Source organism: Rhopalosiphum maidis, chromosome 2 (genome assembly GCF_003676215.2).
Source record: "Rhopalosiphum maidis isolate BTI-1 chromosome 2, ASM367621v3, whole genome shotgun sequence".
Taxonomy (NCBI): Eukaryota; Metazoa; Arthropoda; class Insecta; order Hemiptera; family Aphididae; genus Rhopalosiphum; species Rhopalosiphum maidis.
In genome coordinates, this window is record NC_040878.1 from 73,678,203 (window position 1) to 73,699,844 (window position 21,642).

Below are 21,642 nucleotides of genomic sequence, written 5' to 3' on the forward strand. Positions count from 1 at the left end.
TTAGTTTCGAATACGTGTACCGTACACAGTTAACACGGTTTTCAGTTCTTGACATAATTACATTTTACGGGGACAGAGTCAAAATATTGTCGTACCCGCCGGGATGCACGTATAATAGGTATTGTAATATTAAATTACTATCACGGGGTGGGACGTAACTTTTAAAACCGTTTCTGTTACAAAAAACGGGCCACGCCAGAGCAATACACACCAACGTGATCAGCCATCAAGGACTCGACGAGCCCAGGGATCGAAAGCCCGCAAGCACGGCTGTGTTTTTATTGTAGAACATATTATTATCATTATTATTATTATTATTATTGTTGTTATTATATTATTATTGTTCATATTGTACACGGGAACGTCGGTTATACAACGCGACATACAAAATACACGGTACACGATACTATGTGATAATAATAATAATAATAATATATTATATTTTAAACGTGTTGTTCCCCTCCACGCAGTCGGTAAAAGCACGCGGCATGTCCTCTTCTCGGCCAATAATTGGTGCACTCGCCGGCCGCTTTATTCAGTCACATTCAAACGTGTCTTAGAATATAATCTTAATCCTGCCACTCGTGAACACGCTAAAAAAAAGTTTTAATTTTTAAAAAGTTTATTGTTTTATGGTTGCATACAAATAATTATTATTTATTTTTTATGCACATACGATATACATTATACATAGTCTTATAATATAAGTACAGACATCACCTGAAGTGTATACTTAGTATATATTTCCGTTTCGCATACACCAATCGTTCGTAATATTATCGCGTCAAAATGACGGTAATACCCACGTTTGTTATCGATAAAATATTTTCGAAGATATTCAGACGACAGTCGAAGAACTATACTGTGGAACGTAAGTACATATTATGAATATTGGTAAACTTAAAAAAAATACAAAACATCACGGATTCAATATATGGTTAATATACGATTTTTCATCTTTATATCCAACGCATAAAAGTTCTCAGAATAAGTTATCACATTTTTTGTGTGTATCGCAATTTGTACTTTTATCTTGAATTAAATTTATCGTCTTTTGCTCACCGAACTAACTTGTACTGCAGATTTTAGATAAGTAAAATATACGACTAAACTTATTTATTTTAACGAAATATCATTAGTGTCCATCATATTATCTAAATAACATAGTATCGTTATGATTAATTACTGTAATTAGAAGGAAATTAGAAGTTCATTATGAAGATATTTATAAGTTTTATTGATCAACGTTATATATGTACTCGGCGAGTTGAAGAAAAATAATGAAGTTAATATTATAATATTAAATACGTTTTTGAAATATCTACACGCGAATCACAATTTAGAAAACAATCGATTTAAACATTAAGCCAAAAATATTATTAAAAAGTTATGTTCCTAAAGTTTGCCTCATCTAGTCCTTTATAACCTATGATGGTGCAGTGCTCGAGAGCGACTTAGTTCATACGATTAACATAATAATATGTAATTTGTGTATTAGATAATATGATTATGATTATAAGATACAGTTTAAATACAAACAACTTTCAATGCTTAAAAATATTTATCCCACGTTGTTAAAATATACTGTTGGAGTAAAAATAAAAAAATGAAAAAGCAAATAATAATAATAATAATCTATACAAACTTGCGTAATTAACACATGAAATAAGCATGCAACCGCTAACCCACTTGCCTTCTTTCTTAGTACTTATTATTACGCTAGCAATGAGATTTCACTTTTCCACCACATCCAATTGCAATGGACATCAATAAAAACGATAGTTAAAATTTATTGTGAAACAATAGTAAAGATTTTTTTTACCATACCAAAATTGCATGATTATTTTATGGATTAAAATATAAACTTAAACGAGTTATCTTATTCTCTTATTTTTTTTAAAATATTTTTAAAATTTTAACTGTAATTCCATATTTGGTACTAATAAAGTTAATTTTAGTAACTGTTCTTATATTATTATCTACACATAAATAATTATAATTGAAATTTGGAAATACTTTATATTTTTGAAATAATATTGGTACTAGACTAATTCGGCATGATTTCATAATCAGTATTATTATGTAGGTTGGTGGTGTACATATATTTTGTGTATCATATATATTTTTGAAAAAGTTTTTTTACACTTAGGAGACCAGTACAGATAATAATTTATGGATACGTTTCTGTGAATATTATTTAAGTAATATATGTTTATAAATTATCGAATCTAAGTGTTGGTATACAAATAAAATATCCAATTTGTTTGTGGATATATAAAATAACAAATAAACATAATTTTTAGATTACATATTACAAAAAAAATATATATATAGACTTGGATAAACCGTAGTTGAAAGATGTTAATATTATTAATATTTAAAAATTGTTAAGTTATACTACTTTTTAATCGATTATTTAGTTGACTACCAAACATACTGAGTGCACTTGAACGATTTGAGTTGAACTTGATGCTTGAATGATTTTTAACTCACATGGACAAATATTATCAAACATAATATTATATTGTAAACGTGAATTCAGTAGTACTTATCAACGAATGCCACAAACTATTAAAAATTAATCTTTAACAACAAATTTTATCTAATTTATCAGTATATGGTATTAAATATATACAATATAAATATTTAGACGGCAATAAAATATATATAATACAATTATTATAATAGTCTAACCGGTTTTTATGAAAATGCATATGGTTATATTATTTGTAAGTTAAATAATAATATTGTATGTTAAAAATGATATTAGAACATTTATAGTGATGTATTTTTAATCAAATTTAAAATTAAAATAATATTCAAAACAAACTAATATGTCTATACTTGTCGACCGCAATGAGTATAAAAATACGGAACACGGATGCTTGTCGAAATAATTAAAAACCATTATAATAGTTATTAATTGTTGTCAATTAGACACTATACTGTTTGACAATTAAAAACGTATTAAATGACGTTGACGAATACAATGGAATTGGTAAAAAGGCAATGCGCTGTGCAAATGTTGAAAATAGAAGGAATTGCTTATTCAATTTTTAAATAATAATGTTATTGTAGTTATTAAATAATCCGTAACCAGTTCTCTAGATATTGTGTCGTAAGCAATAATTTCGATGCGAGGAAAGTGAATTTATATCACGGTATAATTATACTGTACTGCGTGTCATCACGTAGTAGATTTATTGTATACGACTATACTTTTTGCTTTCGGAGCAGCTGTAAAATATACGTTAGGCGCCTTTATAACACATAGTATTATACTAGACACACGTTTATCAGACACGATATTTTCCAAATCTGCAATACACCACGTACCATAACTGCCGTCGCGATTTATTATATCGTACACCCTCGACCAACTTTTGTTCCTTATTTTGTTTTTTTTTTTGTCCCTCGAATCCGATGCCGTACACATGACAGTTGTGTCGAAGTCGTGTTCTATATTATGTGTCTCCGTTCATAAGGTGGCAAAAGTCGAAGGACGTGACTAATTTTTTTTCCCTACACACGCACATATGTGCGTACCCGCGCTATCCGGTCGTGTGTTATTTAGCGTGGAATCGTGTTTCAAGTCTGCAGAAAATACATTCAACGCGATTTTGTATAAATTTGATATAATAAATAATAATAATACATCCAATAGTTTTACGCTAAACGTGCATTATATTAATTCATCGGTTGTGACTGGTTCTCAGCGATTTACTCGTATCACGCAATGAGTTCAATATTTTTCTTTATTTTCAAATGTATAATATAATATAGTCCTTAACGATGAACATTGGATGATGTTATTAATGAAACTGGAGGATTTAATTTTTATATTTTAAATAAAAAAAAATGTCTTTATGGAGATTAATAAAATATTGAAATTAATTTAAAAATGTTAATTATTGATAATTTTGGGTAGTATTCACTTTATAACCATTTTATTTATAGCCAAAAATACGAATTGACTTATCTCGAAGTAAACACATTGTTTAATTCGGCTTAGTTTCTTGTGATAATTATTATATATAAATTTATTTTTAGAGATAATTTCTTTTTCACTCAAATAGTTTGTGCTTATTACTGATTTATTAGTAAGCAACTAACAAACATAAATATCTCAGTTAGTTTTTGTGGCTTTGAATTCAAATTTCACTGAAATTATTATTGCCTTGACAATATAATTAAAATATATTCTAATGACGACTATGTTATGATTTAAACGGAATTTTCATTAAAAAGGGGTAGTCATGTTATTGCTAATTGGAAACATTTGTTTACGCATAGTGTGGCCTTACATTACGGACTTCAAATAATTGTTGAAAAAAATGTTAAAACGTGTCCGGTAAAAAACCCAAAATATATGAGTGTACGAAATTTGCGATGCATAGTTACAAAATATATGTGGCTTATAATAGCGATTGCAATTTATAACTCAACAATATCATTTAATAATGCAAAATACCTATAGGCTCTAACGTTTACCAAGTATATGATATTATGATGTACAAGTGTCTTATCATGCGACCCGATCATATTCTACCGCAATAATTGTGTATTGTTACTCTGACTATGAAGGCGTATTGTTGATTTACATCTAGACAACTAGTTATAGATTATCGTTAACGAAATGTCTTTCAGTTTAGTTTCACGCGGATAAAACTATCACTTCGTTAGTTTAAAGGGGAGAATCATAATTTCTACAAATATAATATCTATTGTATTTATTTCTTCTACGAGATTACATCCTATTGCGATTCTATAATGTATTAGGAGGGTATCAGTGTTAAATTCGATATTGTAAACCGACACTAATTATAATTAAGTTTTTGGATTATGAAATCATCAGATATTGTGTTAACAATGGGAAATGCTTAATTTAATGTTTATGTTAAGAGATGTTGTCACTGAGTAGGCAAACTATTTATAACATAAATGATTACTTTTCTCAATACTATAGGTTTATAGATATAATTTTCCCTTTTGCGTATACGATATTCCTTATTTGGATATTTTACAAATTACTATTGTAACGTTACAGGAAATTAATTTAGCGAGATTTCTTGTATATTATTAAAGATGTATAATATATGATTATGATTTTTCAATTACAATTTATTACAATTTTTTTAACTGCATTTATTATAAATTTATATCTATGCAATGCATGTGGATCAATTCTTTAGTGAAGGTAAGGTTGAACTACATGTATTGAAGTATTGAATTTACCATTAAATACCACCATTTTAGAAGTTAATTATTTAAAATATTTGGGAAATAATTTTCAATTAATTCTTTTAAATAATTTATGGGTGAAAATATAATTCATTTAATTATCATACAATTATAAATAACTATGTAATGTTACATATTTGCGAAAGTATTATTTATATTTAACCATAATTATTAAGTCGGATCAAAGTTATCATTATACTATTTAACTCTAAAAAGTTACTTCAATATTAAAATAAAATAATATAAATTAAAATCACTAAGTTCATCAAATTTAATTAAAAAAATAAATAAAACAAATTATTTAGATGAGTTACTATAATCCTAGTATTACAGTTTAAAATGTTCAGTAAATATATGTAGGTATAACGTATAGTGCATTATAGTGAAACCTCTATTAATGGACACTATTATGTACGTGGTTTTGGGTATATATTTTACAGAGGGACAATTAGGTATGGTCAAATATCATTAGTCATTATAAAATTTACATTTACGTGATAATTATTTTTAATGATTTAAAATTCAAATTCGTTAACAGAAAATCTCTAAAATAAGTTTCATCGCTTGATTGTATTATATTAGTTTTTCATTATAATTTAACTTATCTTAACTTCTCATCAACAATTTAATTTATGAACAACTTTATATTACACAATATTTAAAATATTCATCGTTATATATTTGACATAAAAAAACCAAGCATGATATTAGATTTTTTTTTAAATGTAATACAGTTTATTAAATACATTCTCTCATAGTTAGGTAAATACGTAGGTAGGTGTATATAGGTAATCTATACTAGTTGGTTTTAGAGTTTTTGTCAATGACATATTTTTTTAAAATTTCATACTGTTTATTATTGTATGTTTTCTATACCCAGTATACCCACCTACTAAAAAAATATATACATTTACTATTTTTGTAATTATTTACACAGTACGCATCTTCATTGACGTACACATAGGTACGTGCTTAATATGGGTACACTCATGCAGTCATGCTATATTATTGTTCACGAATAATCTAACAGTAACTAAATGTATTATTTCATTGTTAATATTCTAGTCTTATAATTTTAAATTATATAAACAATTTGATATATTCAAAGATTAATTAAAATACTTGATTGAAAAAAAATAAAAATATTTTTTCATGTTTCAGAAATATATGAGTATATAATATGTATTAAAATAAATGTTATTATTTAAGATTAGTTTATAAATTGTATATTATTTTCACAGTTATATTTAAATATACATTTTAATTTCTATAATTTCCCTGACAAATTATAAGTTATATATATATATATTTTGTAAAATATTTATTTTCAATCGTAAGTAGGTATTATTTTATTTATTTTTTTATTTAAAAATTCAAAAACTTAATCTCGCGCATAAAAAATAATTATCTTGGAGCTGCAAGTCACAACTAGTATTACGATGCGACTTAATAATAAATAATTGCGATCGATTTATTTGATAATTTAGCTTTATTGTTTATGTTCACATGTTAGTTTATGAACTTTGGTTAAATTTTATTTAGATATCTTTTTTTCAGCATAACCTTAAATCTAATGATGTATTTTAGCTATTACTCACGCAAGTCACATACGTTAATCTTAGTTTAGTGAATGTAATACATTCAGTAATAAATATGCCGTATAGTTTACCTATTGTTAATCATTTATAATATAAGAATGTTACATTCTAACATTTGTTATTAACATACATTTATTATATTATAATTTATAGCTATTATTTATAAAAAATATTTACGTATATATTTTTTATTGATGAAGATATATATTTACGATATTTAGTACTTTGATTGATTGCAAAATATAATTATATGTTTAGTAAAGATTGATTTACACGTGCCATATATTTATAATTTATAATACACTATTTTTATTCTTTAGTTAATAGACACATCATGAAGTTTAAAATCTGAAACCTCATAAATTAAATTTTCAGGTATTGATTATTGTTTTGTATTATAACACCCATGTTTCATTCTTTAACATCGGGTGACAAGATGCTTAAGTCGATAATAAGTTATTGTTTCCTTTAAAACTAAAAGTAAGAGAAAACATATATTAAAAATTATTCTAATTTTTCTCAGACATAAGTATATTTAGGTATAAAAAGAAATACAATCAAAATTCTATAAATATCACCTTTGTAGTGAAAATTAGTCTCCCAATTTAATTTTTCCCGTTGACATTGAAATATGTTTAAACACAATACTTACTACAATAGAAAGTATTAATTTTGCTTAATGAACGGATCGTGGGTTTTGTTTCAATGGGTTGACAGCCTCGGTGTATTGTTTGCACGACGAAGACGGTCTCTGCTCTGTATTGTCCAAACGTTCGTCCCGCATGGTTTAACGTTTAATATAAATACATAATATATTGTATATTACATTATGAACGCCGTACATATATATATTTATATATATATGTATATATGAATATATTTTAATCTCTACTGCCAATTGAAATTCGGAGTAGTTCATTCAGGTTTCGTCGTTTAACGTCTTTTAAACTACGGATATAACAGTTAACGTCAATATAGGACAATAACGAAACAGTGTCCTCCTGGACTTTTTTTTCACTACTTCCATGTGACAATTTAACAGTTTCGTATTAGCATTAGTAAATCGAAAAACAACCCGTGTTATCGTACATTAAACGTTTACGGACGATACGATAATAGAATCTGTGTATATGGTGTATGCGTGCCAAACTTATAAAACGTCGAAACTATGAACAGTTAGGGTTATACTGCAGTCGAAAACAACTTAAACAGATAATATTATAGCTGCTAGTTGACAACGTACAATTAAGGACGTGCCGGAAAGTTGTGCTGACAATTTGGCATAATACACAGGAAGTGCATTCAAACGGTATCAAAAGCTCTTATATGAGTAGGTATTCTTATGAATTTATTTTTGTGGTAAGCCTTGTTGATAAGATGCATTTTTTTGTCGTTGCACTACAAACGAAAGTAAAACTCTGAACAAATTCAAAAAGACGTCACCGTCGATTCCTAACTTCAATTTTATATTCATTGAAATTTTGTTGAAAATGTCTATTTAATTTGTTTACTTATGTTTAAAATGTTTTTATTTTATACATCGTATTTTAAACTAAACTAAAAGGACGTTTTCAATTATATGTTTTGCAAAAATATTACCAGTTTGTATATTTGTTTTAAAATTATGTTAATTTTACTTTGTATAGATAGCTAGGTAGCTACAAACATAAAAAACATCTTAAACAATTAAAACTTTGGATACATATATCAAAACATTGTAATATTTAGTAAGTATTAAAAAACTTGTTATTTAATTAAACAATTCATTGTCGAATAAGGTATTTTGTTAGGATATAATAAACTTAAACATTAAAATCGTGAAGCATTAATAGATGAACAATAATTGCTCTTTAGGGAATTTATATTAATTTAAAACTAAATTTTAATCTTAAATTTTTTTCTTGTTAAATAAAAGATTTAACGCAGACACAACAAGATACATAGATAACATAATAATTTTCCACTTCAATCTATTCATAACTGTTGGCAAATAACATATTAAGTCACAATTTATGTATTTTAACTGATAATTAAGTTTAATTATATCTTTGAAGAGACATATATTTATCAAATTGTATTAATTATAGTCCGAAAATTATGAATTATATAATAATTACCATAGGTATTTAAATTACATATGAGTAATAATGATATTTAAATTGTTAAAAAAATTGTACAATAAGCACGGCAACGGCAAAGAACAAAGAATATTCTTAATTTAAATATTTTCGAGCGTGATGTGTTTATTTAATAATATTAATTTGCATTTTCTTCTAAAATTATAGGAATTAAATTATATAAATTATATATTCAAAACTGTTGAAAAGAGACGATGGAGGGTCAAGGTTAACTACTGATATAATATGATTATTAATATTTGGTTAAGTTAATATAGGTTGGATTTTTATTTTTATTGAAATTATTTGTTTACACGTAATTTGATTATCGAATATTATGGTAATTTAGAATTTTTGAGTTATGGATAACAAATATCATACTTCCTTATAGATGTCATGGTATATGTATGTACCTATACTAAAATGAACGGCCATGACTCTGAACAGTTTTTACAACGGAATTTTCAATTATTTTTAGGAATACAGTTATGGATGATTGTCCACGCCATAATTAAAGTGACGAAATTGTATGATATGTAATTTGATAAAAATTGTAGGTGCATTTAATATCATGATATACTTATTATATATAATTATATCTTTTTTATTTTTCATGGTATATTTTATTTTAGAATTTATTGTGCTTGGGTAGTTTTAGCAATTATGTGATGTTTTTACAATTTTTAACAGGTATACGCTTCAGCGATAACTTTATAGCTTATATAGGGGGCCCCAAGTGGTAACATTTTTTAATGACTTTAATAGGTTGAAAAATAAACTACATTTAATTGTTTAAAAAATGTACTATTGTACATAGTATTATAAGTAGGTACGTAAAATTATATTTAAAAAAAAAATTACATGATAATTTACTGGGAAATTGTAGAGTTAACTTACCTGATAATATGTTAAATAGATTACTTGGTAGGTACACGTATCTGTTACTATTAGATACTTACTACAATTCTTACTACGCAGTAACACGAAAAATCACCAAGCTGGTGATATGGTTTACGCCGATTATACATTAAAAATTCACTCATTACATTATAGATAAGACGTTATCTGTAGTTTTGCTAAATATAACGTATAAATATACGTTGGCATATTTTTAGTATTACCAAAAATTATTTATAAACTACGTGTCTTTATCTTATATTTGATATTTGTGACACAAAATTTATAGTTGACTTAAGATTGGATTAATTTGTTTTTACATTTTCTCGAAATCGGGGTAGACCTACATGGTATATATAAGCTTGAGCACCCAAATACCATTTGGAGCACGTCCCATATTACAGGTATTACTGTATTACTTACTTCTTAATTTAAACTCACACTGACATATTAAATGTTCCTTCAACGTATAGCTTTAGTGTATAAGTAAAAATAAATAGATAATCGACATTTGGTAATTTATACAATACTATTAAACATTAATGGTATTTGAATTAAATTACAAAATAACTGAAACGACGGATGTTCGAATAAAATATAAACAAAAACAATGGTTACGTTTAGGTACATAATGATCAATGTTAAACATTTTTCTCGTTTTTACATTTTGCAAATAATCCACTACGTCGATATTATAATATATTATTAAGGATACCTACGCGACCACCGCAATGAACACCAAATCAATAGGCCACCACTATTGTGTACGAGAACTCTGTCTGTCGGTATATTATTATCATCAGTATAACATAATAATAATAAATAGTACTAACCGGGACACGTGCATGATAATTTTTTTATTAACATTCGAGTCTGGGTACCACTAGCGCATAAATATTATGTACCTGTATACCTTACCTGTGCGCGGGAACCACAACGCAGACGGATCGTCGTGGCCTGCATCTATTTAGCGATGTACGCGTCGGTAAACGGATTTGTTTGATAGGTTTAGCATTCGAACGCAATACATGGAGGTCGTCAGAGATGTAATCAATTTATAATAATATTACGTATGCAGCATGCGCGATATATACCCGCGTACTTCGATAGATCCGACGTATAGGTATATAACACTCGCTATAGTATACCTATGGATCGTTGGCCAATATCCTTGGCGTGGCGATAATAGTGTGCTGCACAACTATTATAATATGTGTATTATATTGTATAAACATAATACTATTACGATTTACGACGAACAATCGCCGCCGCCGCCGCCGCCGCGTCTATGAGCCTTTCTCCGTTGAATCGTTTATCCGTTCATGACTTTTATAAACAATGACATGCAGAGTGTCCGATAATCGCCGCAGTTCAAGCCTATCACCTCCGTCAACGGGTAGACCGACGAATAATATAATGGGCTTATCATTATTCCACGGTGGACATGATTTATACCGTTCAGTCAAATTATAATATTGTTATGTCATTAGTGGAGACTCCTGCAGCAGTTGTGACGTGTTTTATTTTCATACTTGCGCACCTACGGACGACAGATTTCGATTTTGCATAAAATTTTATGACTACAGTGTTTGGCCAGTGGCCGCTGAGTGCACAACGAGTGCGATGAGTGGAAACGGGACCTAACTATTAACCGAATACCATATTGTCGGCGGAAGTAAATTCTCAATACGTTCCGTATCCTCTGGCTATGCATTCGCAGAAGGCCTCCCCTCCCCCGCTTTTCGATGTATAACAATTTTCCACACACATACACTCGGTAGTAATTCCATACCGTTCAAGGACCATTAATAATGATATAGTTTCCGGTTGTTAATTATTAAATGTGGTTTGAAATGCGATTGAAGCAACGAAAAAAAACATTTATGATATATCTTATTATATTATATTCCGGATCGTTTGTCATTCGACGTGGCAAGTTACACTAATATTATTATTGATTTTTTTTTTTTTTGCTAATAAAACGTAGATACGGTTCTATAGTTTATTATTTGAATGAATAATCACATTCAAAGTCGATTGAAAATGTACTAGTTTTAAGTCAGAAATTATTCAACTATCAACTTTGATATTTTACATCGAATATTATTCATAACATTATATTATTAATTTTAAACTCTAATTAAAAAATAATAAAATTTGAACATTTTTTTCGGACCCCACTTCTTTTATGTCTTAGTATAAGTATATAATTGTACTTGGAATTTGAATATCATATAAGTTACAACCGAGAAAAATGTTGATTGAAAACATTAAAATACAGTTTAAGAAAAATAAAATACAATGTCACTTCATATTATTTCTATCGTGCATTTTTAAATTATCAATCGGTATTTATTTGTTATTTTTAGGTAATGTCGGAGTTTTCAAAGATGATAAACGAACGGAGAAGACACATGAAGATCCAGTTTCTATGGCCATCGGCGAATTCGGCCGATGGCAAGCTATGCTTACATTAATTTTGTCCTTGTTAAATTTGCCTTGTACATGGCACATATTCGTATTAACGTTCCAGGGGGCAGATACGGACTTCTGGTGTACACCGCCGCCGGGCGTACTGAACCGGATATCCGTGGATGAATGGAAAATTTTAAGTGGTGTAATCTCAGAATCACCAACAACCAATGTAAGTTATAAAGAATTCTAAAATCAACAATAAGTTATGATATTGTAAAACAATCAATTATTAAATTTAACTCAATTTTTTATTTATTTGTCCAATAATAACATAATATACCGTGAATAAATAATAAGATGTTAACAAAAAAAATGTATTATTTTAAATTTAAAGCAAGAAATATTTTTTTGATAATATTATACATTTAGTTAGTTTTTGAACAACTAATTTGAGCTTTAGTTGATACTATTTTATTTTAGTGAAAAAGTTAAAACAGTGATGTTTATAGTTTTAAGATCCTTGACTGTGATGTGACTGTGTGTCATGGAAATAAAACCATAAAATACTTAAAGTGATTAAAATATACAATTCCATACAAGGTGTCAATATTATGTCAAATGAATATTTATTATTTTATTTGTCAATATTTTTTTCAGTTATTAGATAATTTAAATTTATATTTTAATTGTAAATTATATACGCTGTCTAAGATAATATTATATCTAAAGGTGAATCTCGATAAAATGTTTTTATTAAATTTATTGTTTTTATTAGTTTATAGATTTTATAAATATTTTTATTTCATACATAGGTATCAGTATACGATCCTTGTCATTATCGTAACATAAACTATGACAGTTTACTTCGTAACTATACTTACGGAGAATTACTTCAAAGAAAAACAGAACAATATGAGTTGAAAACTTGTTCTTCATGGCAATTCAATACTACTGAATTCGGTGATACAATCACTTCTGAAGTAATTTTTTATAATTAAAAAATAAATGATAATTTTTCATTTATTTAATATTCCGATTTACAGTGGAACCTAGTTTGTGACCGAAAAGAATTAAAAAACTTTGCTGAGATGATGTTCTTGATGGGTGTTGCTTTTGGAGGTTTCTTCTCCGGACTCGTGTCTGACAGGTAAGTCAAATTTTGACAGCTTTAAAACATTAACAAGCGAACAAATATTCATAATATGATAATCTTTTTACAAAAAGATATAAACTTTTAAACAGATTACGAAAATTATTTGACGAACAGTAAAATCTTATTATTAAACACTGGTAATGAAATTTGTTAAAATATGTTTATAGTACATACCTATACTGTTTGTATAAAGCTTGAATATGCGAAATCTGAAGTGTCATTATATTTTGTTTTATTTTATTCATTTAAAGTGATATTAGTTTATACTGTTGTAATATTATTATTATTTAATACAGAGTAAAATATAAAGCGCTATTGTAGATATTAACAGTTTACTAGCGTATACCTACCTACATAAATAACGCTAGAAAAAATAGAAATGACCAACATAATAAAGAAAGTTCAAAATGTTATATCATTTTCTCTATTTTTTTTTTAATTTCCTTTTCTTTTCAACCATTATATAATTTAATATCTTTATTATCTGTTCCGGGGTTTGTAAAATTCGTTTAAACATCACGTATACCCGAGTACGTAGGAATTATTGTTAATACTCGTAATTGTTGAAAATATAAATTAGATTTCCGGTAAATGCATTATATATATGTTTATTTCCTTTCTTTAAAGATTTAATGGGGATCATTAATTGGAAGAACATTGTGATACATTGATAAATTGGTTTAAAATACCTAAATTAAATTTAAAAAAAATTGCTTGATTTATTTGGATAATAATTAATTAATATTATTTTATGCTTATAGGTTTGGTAGAAAGAAGACATTGATGGCTTCTTTAGTTATGCAGTTGGCTCTTGGTATTTTAGTAGCTATTTGTCCTTGGTTTGAATTTTATTTGGTATTGAGATTTATTTTGGGATTTGTTTGTGTGAGCATCGTCTTCAGTGGTTTTGTCTTGTGTAAGTATTCCATATATAATATTGTTTAATGGCATTAACTTGATGATAGTTTTTGTTAATTACAGGTATGGAACTGGTTGGTGGCAAATGGTTGACAATTGCTGGAGTTCTTTATTTGCTCCCAGTACCGATGAGCTATATTATAATTTCCGGAATTGCATACATATGTAGAGGATGGAGGTTACTACAGTGGTGTGTTACGTTGCCCGCTGTATTTTTCTTGGTTTTGCATTGGTAAGACATTAGATAGAGATATTTTGAAAACATTTTTTATTCGTATGGATTATTAGGTTTGTTCCCGAATCCCCGAGATGGTTATTAGCTATGGGGAGAGTGGAAGAGACAATGGAAGTTTTGCAAAAGGCCTCTAAAATCAATAAGCATTCTTTACCAGTGAATATGGACAAAATTCTTAAACAAGTAAGTAAAAAATTAAAATTACATTATAACTTCCGTTTCTTTTTTTCGGCATGGAATTTATAAACTACATATTTTAATTTCATGAATATCGTATATCGTATACTGTTTATTATGTTAAGTGCTTATGTAAAATGTATACGCCGTAATTAATGTTAGTTAGGTTATTAGTACTTGTCTTAGTCACAGTAAAATTGTTCAAATTATGAGTAACACTCGTATTTTTGTTATCTTGAAACAAGTCGTCTTAATAGTATAGATTTTATATCTATAACTTCGTAGAATTATAAAAGAATTGGTGTGTAACTTGGAGGCCAAACTCAACTTCTTTTAATCATATCTTAGTATTTATAATTAATTAATTTGAAATAATAATAATATAATATAATAAATATACTGTATATAAAATTTAAAATATATAAGTATATAAATAAATAATAATATATAATATAGGTACAAAAATTACTAATTTTAAATTTTAAAATTGTTCATAAATTATAATCATAGTCAGTTTATACTTATTGAATATATTGTTTTAATAATAAACTGTTCTTTTTGTTTCAGAGTATAAACAAATTTGAAATTAATGGCAAACCCAAAGTACGAGTTTCAGATTTATTTCGTACTAAAAATATTAGAAAAATTTCACTTGTTTTATACATACTTTGGTTCAGTCTTTACTTAGTATACTACGGTCTTGTACTTAATCTGTCCAACATTGGAGGAAATATATACATAAATACTATAATATCAGGTAATTTTTATGTTAAATTAATAATATTTTTTTTTCAATTAGAAAATAATAAATTATTTATCTATATTTATGAATTATAATTAATATAAGCAACTCCGTTAGGAAAGTGTACACTTATTTAAATTTTCGATAACGAATTAAATCGATTCAAGAATAAAATAATTAAGTTTAAAACACTCTAAACATTTTATTCAATGTTGAATTTGAAATTAGGTTTAGTCGAAGTTCCATCAATATTGATTAGTGTGGTAATATTGCTCAAAATGGGTCGAAGAATTCCACTATGTCTTACCATGGTAGCTGGAGGAATTGCGTGTTTGCTAACTACAATTCTACCACCAGGTATTTATATTTATTTTTTTTTAATTTTATTTGATACAAATTTTTTAAAAATATTTTATTATAATAATTAGATACGGATGAGTGGATATCACTATCATTGGTGATGGCTGGCAAATTTTCCGTGTCATCGTCAAACGTTATTATGCCTCTCTACACAGCTGAATTGTTCCCAACTGTTATAAGAAATTTAGGTGTGGGAACTTCAAATATACCAGCAGGAATTGCTCTTATTATGGTGCCATACCTTTGGAATTTAGTGAGTCTAATGAATATTTCTTTTAATGTAAATCGTATACTTATATGACTTACCGTTTATTACAGTCTTCATATAGCAAAGTGTTACCATTGTTGGTATTGGGAACAGTCAGCGTTATTGGTGGATTGTCTGTACTTATGTTACCAGAAACAGGCAGTCATCTTTCTGATACATTAGAAGAAGTAGAGGATTGTATTAGGTAAGTAAAAAAAAAAAATATATATATATTTTTATAAGTAGTATTTTTGAAGTTTTGTGGAATTTTTAACATAATTACGTATTCATGTTTTATTTTAGCACATCAAATAGTTCACAGAAAAAATATATTGATACAATAAGTAGTAATGTACAAAATTCACCATCCGAGAAAGAATAATTCCTTCATAGTACATTAGACGGTTAATTATTGTTTATTCATTTGTCTTCCTAAAGTTTTTATTACGTTTTATAAGTATTTTAAAAACATATTTTTATTCATTCTACATATTTCTGTGATAATTATCTAAAATTATTGTTGATCAATAAGTCAGCGAAAGTACTACATTGATAAATTATATTATGTTAATATACGTAGCTTTTAAAAAAAATAAATTGAATTAAGTGAGTTTTTGTGAATAACTGAACTTACTTTGTCAATTTTTTTTTTTTATAAATTATTACCTATGGATAATATAACATATATTGTTAAACATACATGTTATTTAAATTTAGTATTATCCTTATTTTATTAAATAATATAAAATGTATATATTTAAATGATTAATATTATATATGTATTATGTATAATGTATATGTATATTTTATATTGATAGGAAAAAATATTAACTTTAATCATAATGTTTAAGATAAATAACATATTTGTTATTATGTTTTTGTTAACCTTAAAGTAGTAAAAAGTATTATATTATTAGATTCTATTGATTTATAAAAAATTGTATTATATAAACTTAAAATATGATATTGGAATAATTGACCAAGACTTAATATAAATATATTTAAATACTGCTAATTATATTTTAATTTCTCGTAATTTCCCATACATGAGCTATGTACTGCGTTTTAATTTCAGCGTTAGAACATACGTAGGTATTAGATTTTATTTTTAGATGTTTACACAAAATTTTACCAAGTACTTACTACAACAAACAAACGTAAATATAAAAGACACTACATCATTGTAGAAAACTGGGTCATAATTATTAATTGTATAAATAATAGTTTAATATGTCGATTCTTGATATTTGAGTATATTTAATTTTGACCTTCGAGACTTGAGTATGTATAAATATTATCAGTGAAATAATATTTATTTAAACTCGATAATTTGATGAATACAAAATCAAATCTTATTGAAAGTTGTTCGGATGATTTAAAGAATATAAAACAACGAATCTAAACACGTTTTCAAAATTTTTATTGCGTATTTTGATTGATCAATATGTTGAAATGAAAATAGATCTTTTTAACAAGAAAAATAGTTTGTTTCAAATCCATTTAGGTGTCTCTTTGTGTATTTACAATTTTTATTGTTTGAAAACAAGTAATCTATTAAATTGCTTTCAATTTTATTTAATTAATTTCTAATGTATTATTTTATTTAGGAAAAGCCTCGGTAACAATGGTCATTGATTGTCATAAAAATATATAATTTTTAAAACATTATATTATATAAATTCTATTTTAACACTTTTTGATTAACATTTTAAATTTGTTTTAATTAGTTTATAGATTTGTGTGTTTTGGCCAGTAGGTTTTCTGGTCCGGACATAAAAACTCCAAAAGTATTGGATAAATGTTAAATATGATTCCAGCTTCTTGCTTCCTGAGTCCTAGTATACACTAAAGTTTGCCTATCTGTTGTATTAATTAGTTTTTTAGTGTACCTATGGGTCTATTAAAATACTAACATACACTTAATTATTATACTTTTGTTAATTTATTAAAACAATCTCTCGAATTCAGGTTTTAATAAAATATGATTTTTTCAACGGTGTATTAACAAGAGAAATATAGAGATGTATAGAGAATATATAAACACCTGAGTAGTGCACATAAGAGGTACTCAAAATGCAATTTTGGACTCACTAGTAATAATCACTATTTATCCGTTATTATTTGGCGTGTTCTATAAACATCATTTAATCTTAAAAACAAAAAGTCAAAGTTATTACCCTAGTGTAAACTTAAGTGGCTATTAAGAATACGATATATAGGACATTTTTATTTTGGTTTTATGGCCTTTTATAGTGAAGCTCTTTAAGAGGGTCTGTTGTCAAATTGCCGAGAATACCGTATTATTTACTGCTGCTGGGACAGAAAGGAAAATAAAACCGACTCCCTCCTCCTTCCACGTCACAGTCTGACAAGCCTAAATAAAAAAGTGCTCTCACTGGACTTGCAGAAACGTGTGATTAAAAAAAACATTTCATTCTCATACAAATCAAATTTATATCAACCATAAGCCAAGTTTAAATATCAAAATTATAAAATGAAATTCTGTATGTTATTTTAGGAGTTAAATTCAGTTTAGGTCTTTTATAATTGATTTAGTATTTTATGTGTACACCTGATTAATTAATTAATTATGAAAGTTTATAGATATCTTTTAATCAGTGTTTTACTTTAATAATTTATAATTTATTTCTATAGTAATTATATGTTATGCAATGCATTTAATTTTTTATAGATTTTCATGATATGTATAAAACCAAGTTTTGATATTCTTAGAGTTTTTACAAAATAATATATTTTTAAATATATATCAAACGTATAATTAAAATAATTATTTATATATACTTATAACATTTAAAATTTAGCTATAATCTTGCATTCTAAGCGAGTACAGGCGTACTATGTATAGCCTTTATACGCTTAAATGAATTTTTTATTATCATTGCTAATATTTCTACACATTTTTATATGGACTTATAATTTTAATATCTATTAAATACTCAAAGTTCAACCTCAAATATATTAAGAATAAGTAAATTACATATATTGTCAATATTTAGTTATATTTAAAAATATGATTAAGTAAATTAGTGTATAAATTATTAGGCTCATTAATTGAACTACATTATGTGCTGAGTACAACACACAATCAAAATTCTAACGAAATAAGGGACCGAGCGTCTTTATCTTGTTTCATTTCGCTTAGCATAAGACTGTATAGGGATGTATTTTATTTTATATTTTTATGTTAAACACAGTGATGAATAATCACATCTAAAAGCGTTTTGAATGGAGACTGTTTTACTATAATAGCGTAAGCATATAATAGAATGCTTTCAAACTTAATGTTTCTTATACAATTTAACTTGAAAACATATTGTTATTTCTTTATTACTTTAAATTTATTTCTGTTAAATAAACAATAATTATTTGAACTTTAATACATTAGGATTGTTATATTTTTAATTTCTGAAAATTGATCAGTTTTATTTTATGAGGGTTTCTTGTTCCACTCAAAATAATTTTGTAAATACTTATCGTATACGATTTAAAACAGGTTCATACTAGTCTGTATTCAACACAATCATCTTCTATATTTAATGGCTAATAATTAAATATCTTAATCGATAAATAAAAACACATCTACCACCAGTAGTCCACTTAAATGTATATCACTTTTTTTTAGATCGGATATAATTTAGGTTTTAAAAATAAAAATAAAATGCCCTTATATGATTTAAGCGATTAATAACGATCAGTAGAATAATGTTTACAAGTACATTTAAATTAGCCCAATTGTACATCTATAATTTAACTAAAACATTCACATTTATTAAATTAATTTCAATATCGATTATTATTAATTAAAGTTAGCCAATGGTAAAATTAAAGTGTTGGTATATGTATATTTATTTATTAATAAGTATTCGATAATATAAGACTGTGATTAAATGTTTATTTGGTTGAATTTCTCAAGTAAATATTGTCTAGAAATATGCTTTTTCAGACCTTATCTTGACTAGAAAAATAAATTGCTTCTCGTGTATATAAGCAATGCACTACCTCAATGAACAAGTGGGATACAGTGAAGTGAGTACCCATCTCATGTTGCTAAATTATGCAATGAAACGTGGATTGGAAAATCCGTGGTAAAACACTGTCAAAACTGTTTTGAATATTTTATGCGATTTCTATTTTATTTTTTCACCCTACCGCTTTTCTTTCTAGCAACTGAAAGAGAAGTGTGTCGAGGAGCCGTTCATTTTTGTTATTTCATGAAGGGCGACAACACGTGCTCGAAAACGACGAGTTTACAAAAAAGTACCTACTACTCGGGGGGTGAATGTTTAATGTGGAGAAATGTACCACGTCGCAATGCCAAACCTTCTACCAGAACTACCATTTCTTCTCTTTTACCCTCCCCTTTATCGTTCACACAAAAACGTCCTTGGCTAAACCTACATCAAAACTTCCAACCATACACGTGCGTAAACTCGACAGCCAAAGTTTCTCATGGCGTGATAAAAAAAAATGTTTTCTACTATATTGTCTGCACTAAAAGTCATAGACTTAACTTACGAAGAATTTAAAATTTGATGAGCTCTATTTGAAAATAAACTAAATTTATTGAATTCAGTAGATACATCAATAATTGTATTCTAATAACAGTAATTTATTATTTTTACATAAAATTTATTGATCTTTTAATTGATATTCAAGTGTTAAACATAAAATTGATTATTATTTAAATTTAAAATTAAACAGTAAATTATAGTAGTTAGTAAATTTATAATTTATTCAAAAAAATAATTGCCCAATACTTTTACGAAAAAAGTGAATATACAGTGGTAGAGAAACATTTTATCCTGGTGAAAGTCTTTTTGATTATATTCTACTCTTCAAAATATAAATATAAAGATTATGTAATCAATTATTTTTGAAATATAAGATTATCGGGATGAAGTATCTTTAAAATGTATATATATATATACATATTGTAGTTTTTCAGTTTTATGTTTGAAAATGTTAATGGAGATGAATTGAAAATCAATGATTGCTTTTAAGTACGACGATGAAAAGAATAACTAATTTGTTAGGTTTATTATAAAATAATTAATATTATTTATATCAAAAATTAATGCTTTTAAACATTAGTTCTAAGAAAATAAATTTAAAAGTATGTATTATAGCATAAGACTAACTTACTTGTTTAGTATGTTGTCTTAATTTTACTTACAAAATTAACTGTAATCAATCAAATAGTAATATAACTTTGTAAGTTTCGTTTAATTTGGTTTATCTTCTATAATGTTCAGTTGTAATATAATCAATGGCAGCCTAGTTGGAGGTACAGCGTAAGTTAGTGAATGATCAACTTCCAAGTTTGTGAACTGTTGATAATCCAACTTTTAATTGTTATGATCGAAAAGTCATGTTCGCAAGTTTACAAATCATAATAATCAATTATATTAATGCTCCCTAAAATATTTAATGGTAAAGAGTTAATTAACTTAATGATATTATATTAAAATTTAAACATAACTTACATATGTATACTTATAGCTTAATTTTCTTATCAAAATTA

At 26.5% G+C, this 21,642-nt stretch overlaps 1 protein-coding gene across 2 annotated transcripts; it reads left to right on the forward strand.

Annotated features, from left to right (window-relative positions):
* Positions 1-559: 559 nt before the first annotated feature.
* Positions 560-16,694, forward strand: LOC113553011 (organic cation transporter protein-like). Of its 2 annotated transcripts, none has more exons than XM_026956108.1 (12): positions 560-871; positions 12,223-12,497; positions 13,081-13,248; positions 13,312-13,415; positions 14,183-14,337; positions 14,403-14,571; positions 14,628-14,757; positions 15,319-15,508; positions 15,722-15,850; positions 15,922-16,106; positions 16,172-16,305; positions 16,404-16,694. In XM_026956108.1, exons 1-12 carry the CDS (start codon positions 790-792, stop codon positions 16,480-16,482), a joined length of 1,800 nt encoding a protein of 599 aa, XP_026811909.1. In that variant the 5' UTR covers positions 560-789; the 3' UTR covers positions 16,483-16,694. The 2 variants fall into 2 exon arrangements, with proteins under 2 accessions (XP_026811909.1, XP_026811910.1); XM_026956109.1 differs by lacking the exon at positions 560-871 and adding an exon at positions 8,148-8,169.
* The last annotated feature ends 4,948 nt before the right edge of the window (positions 16,695-21,642 follow it).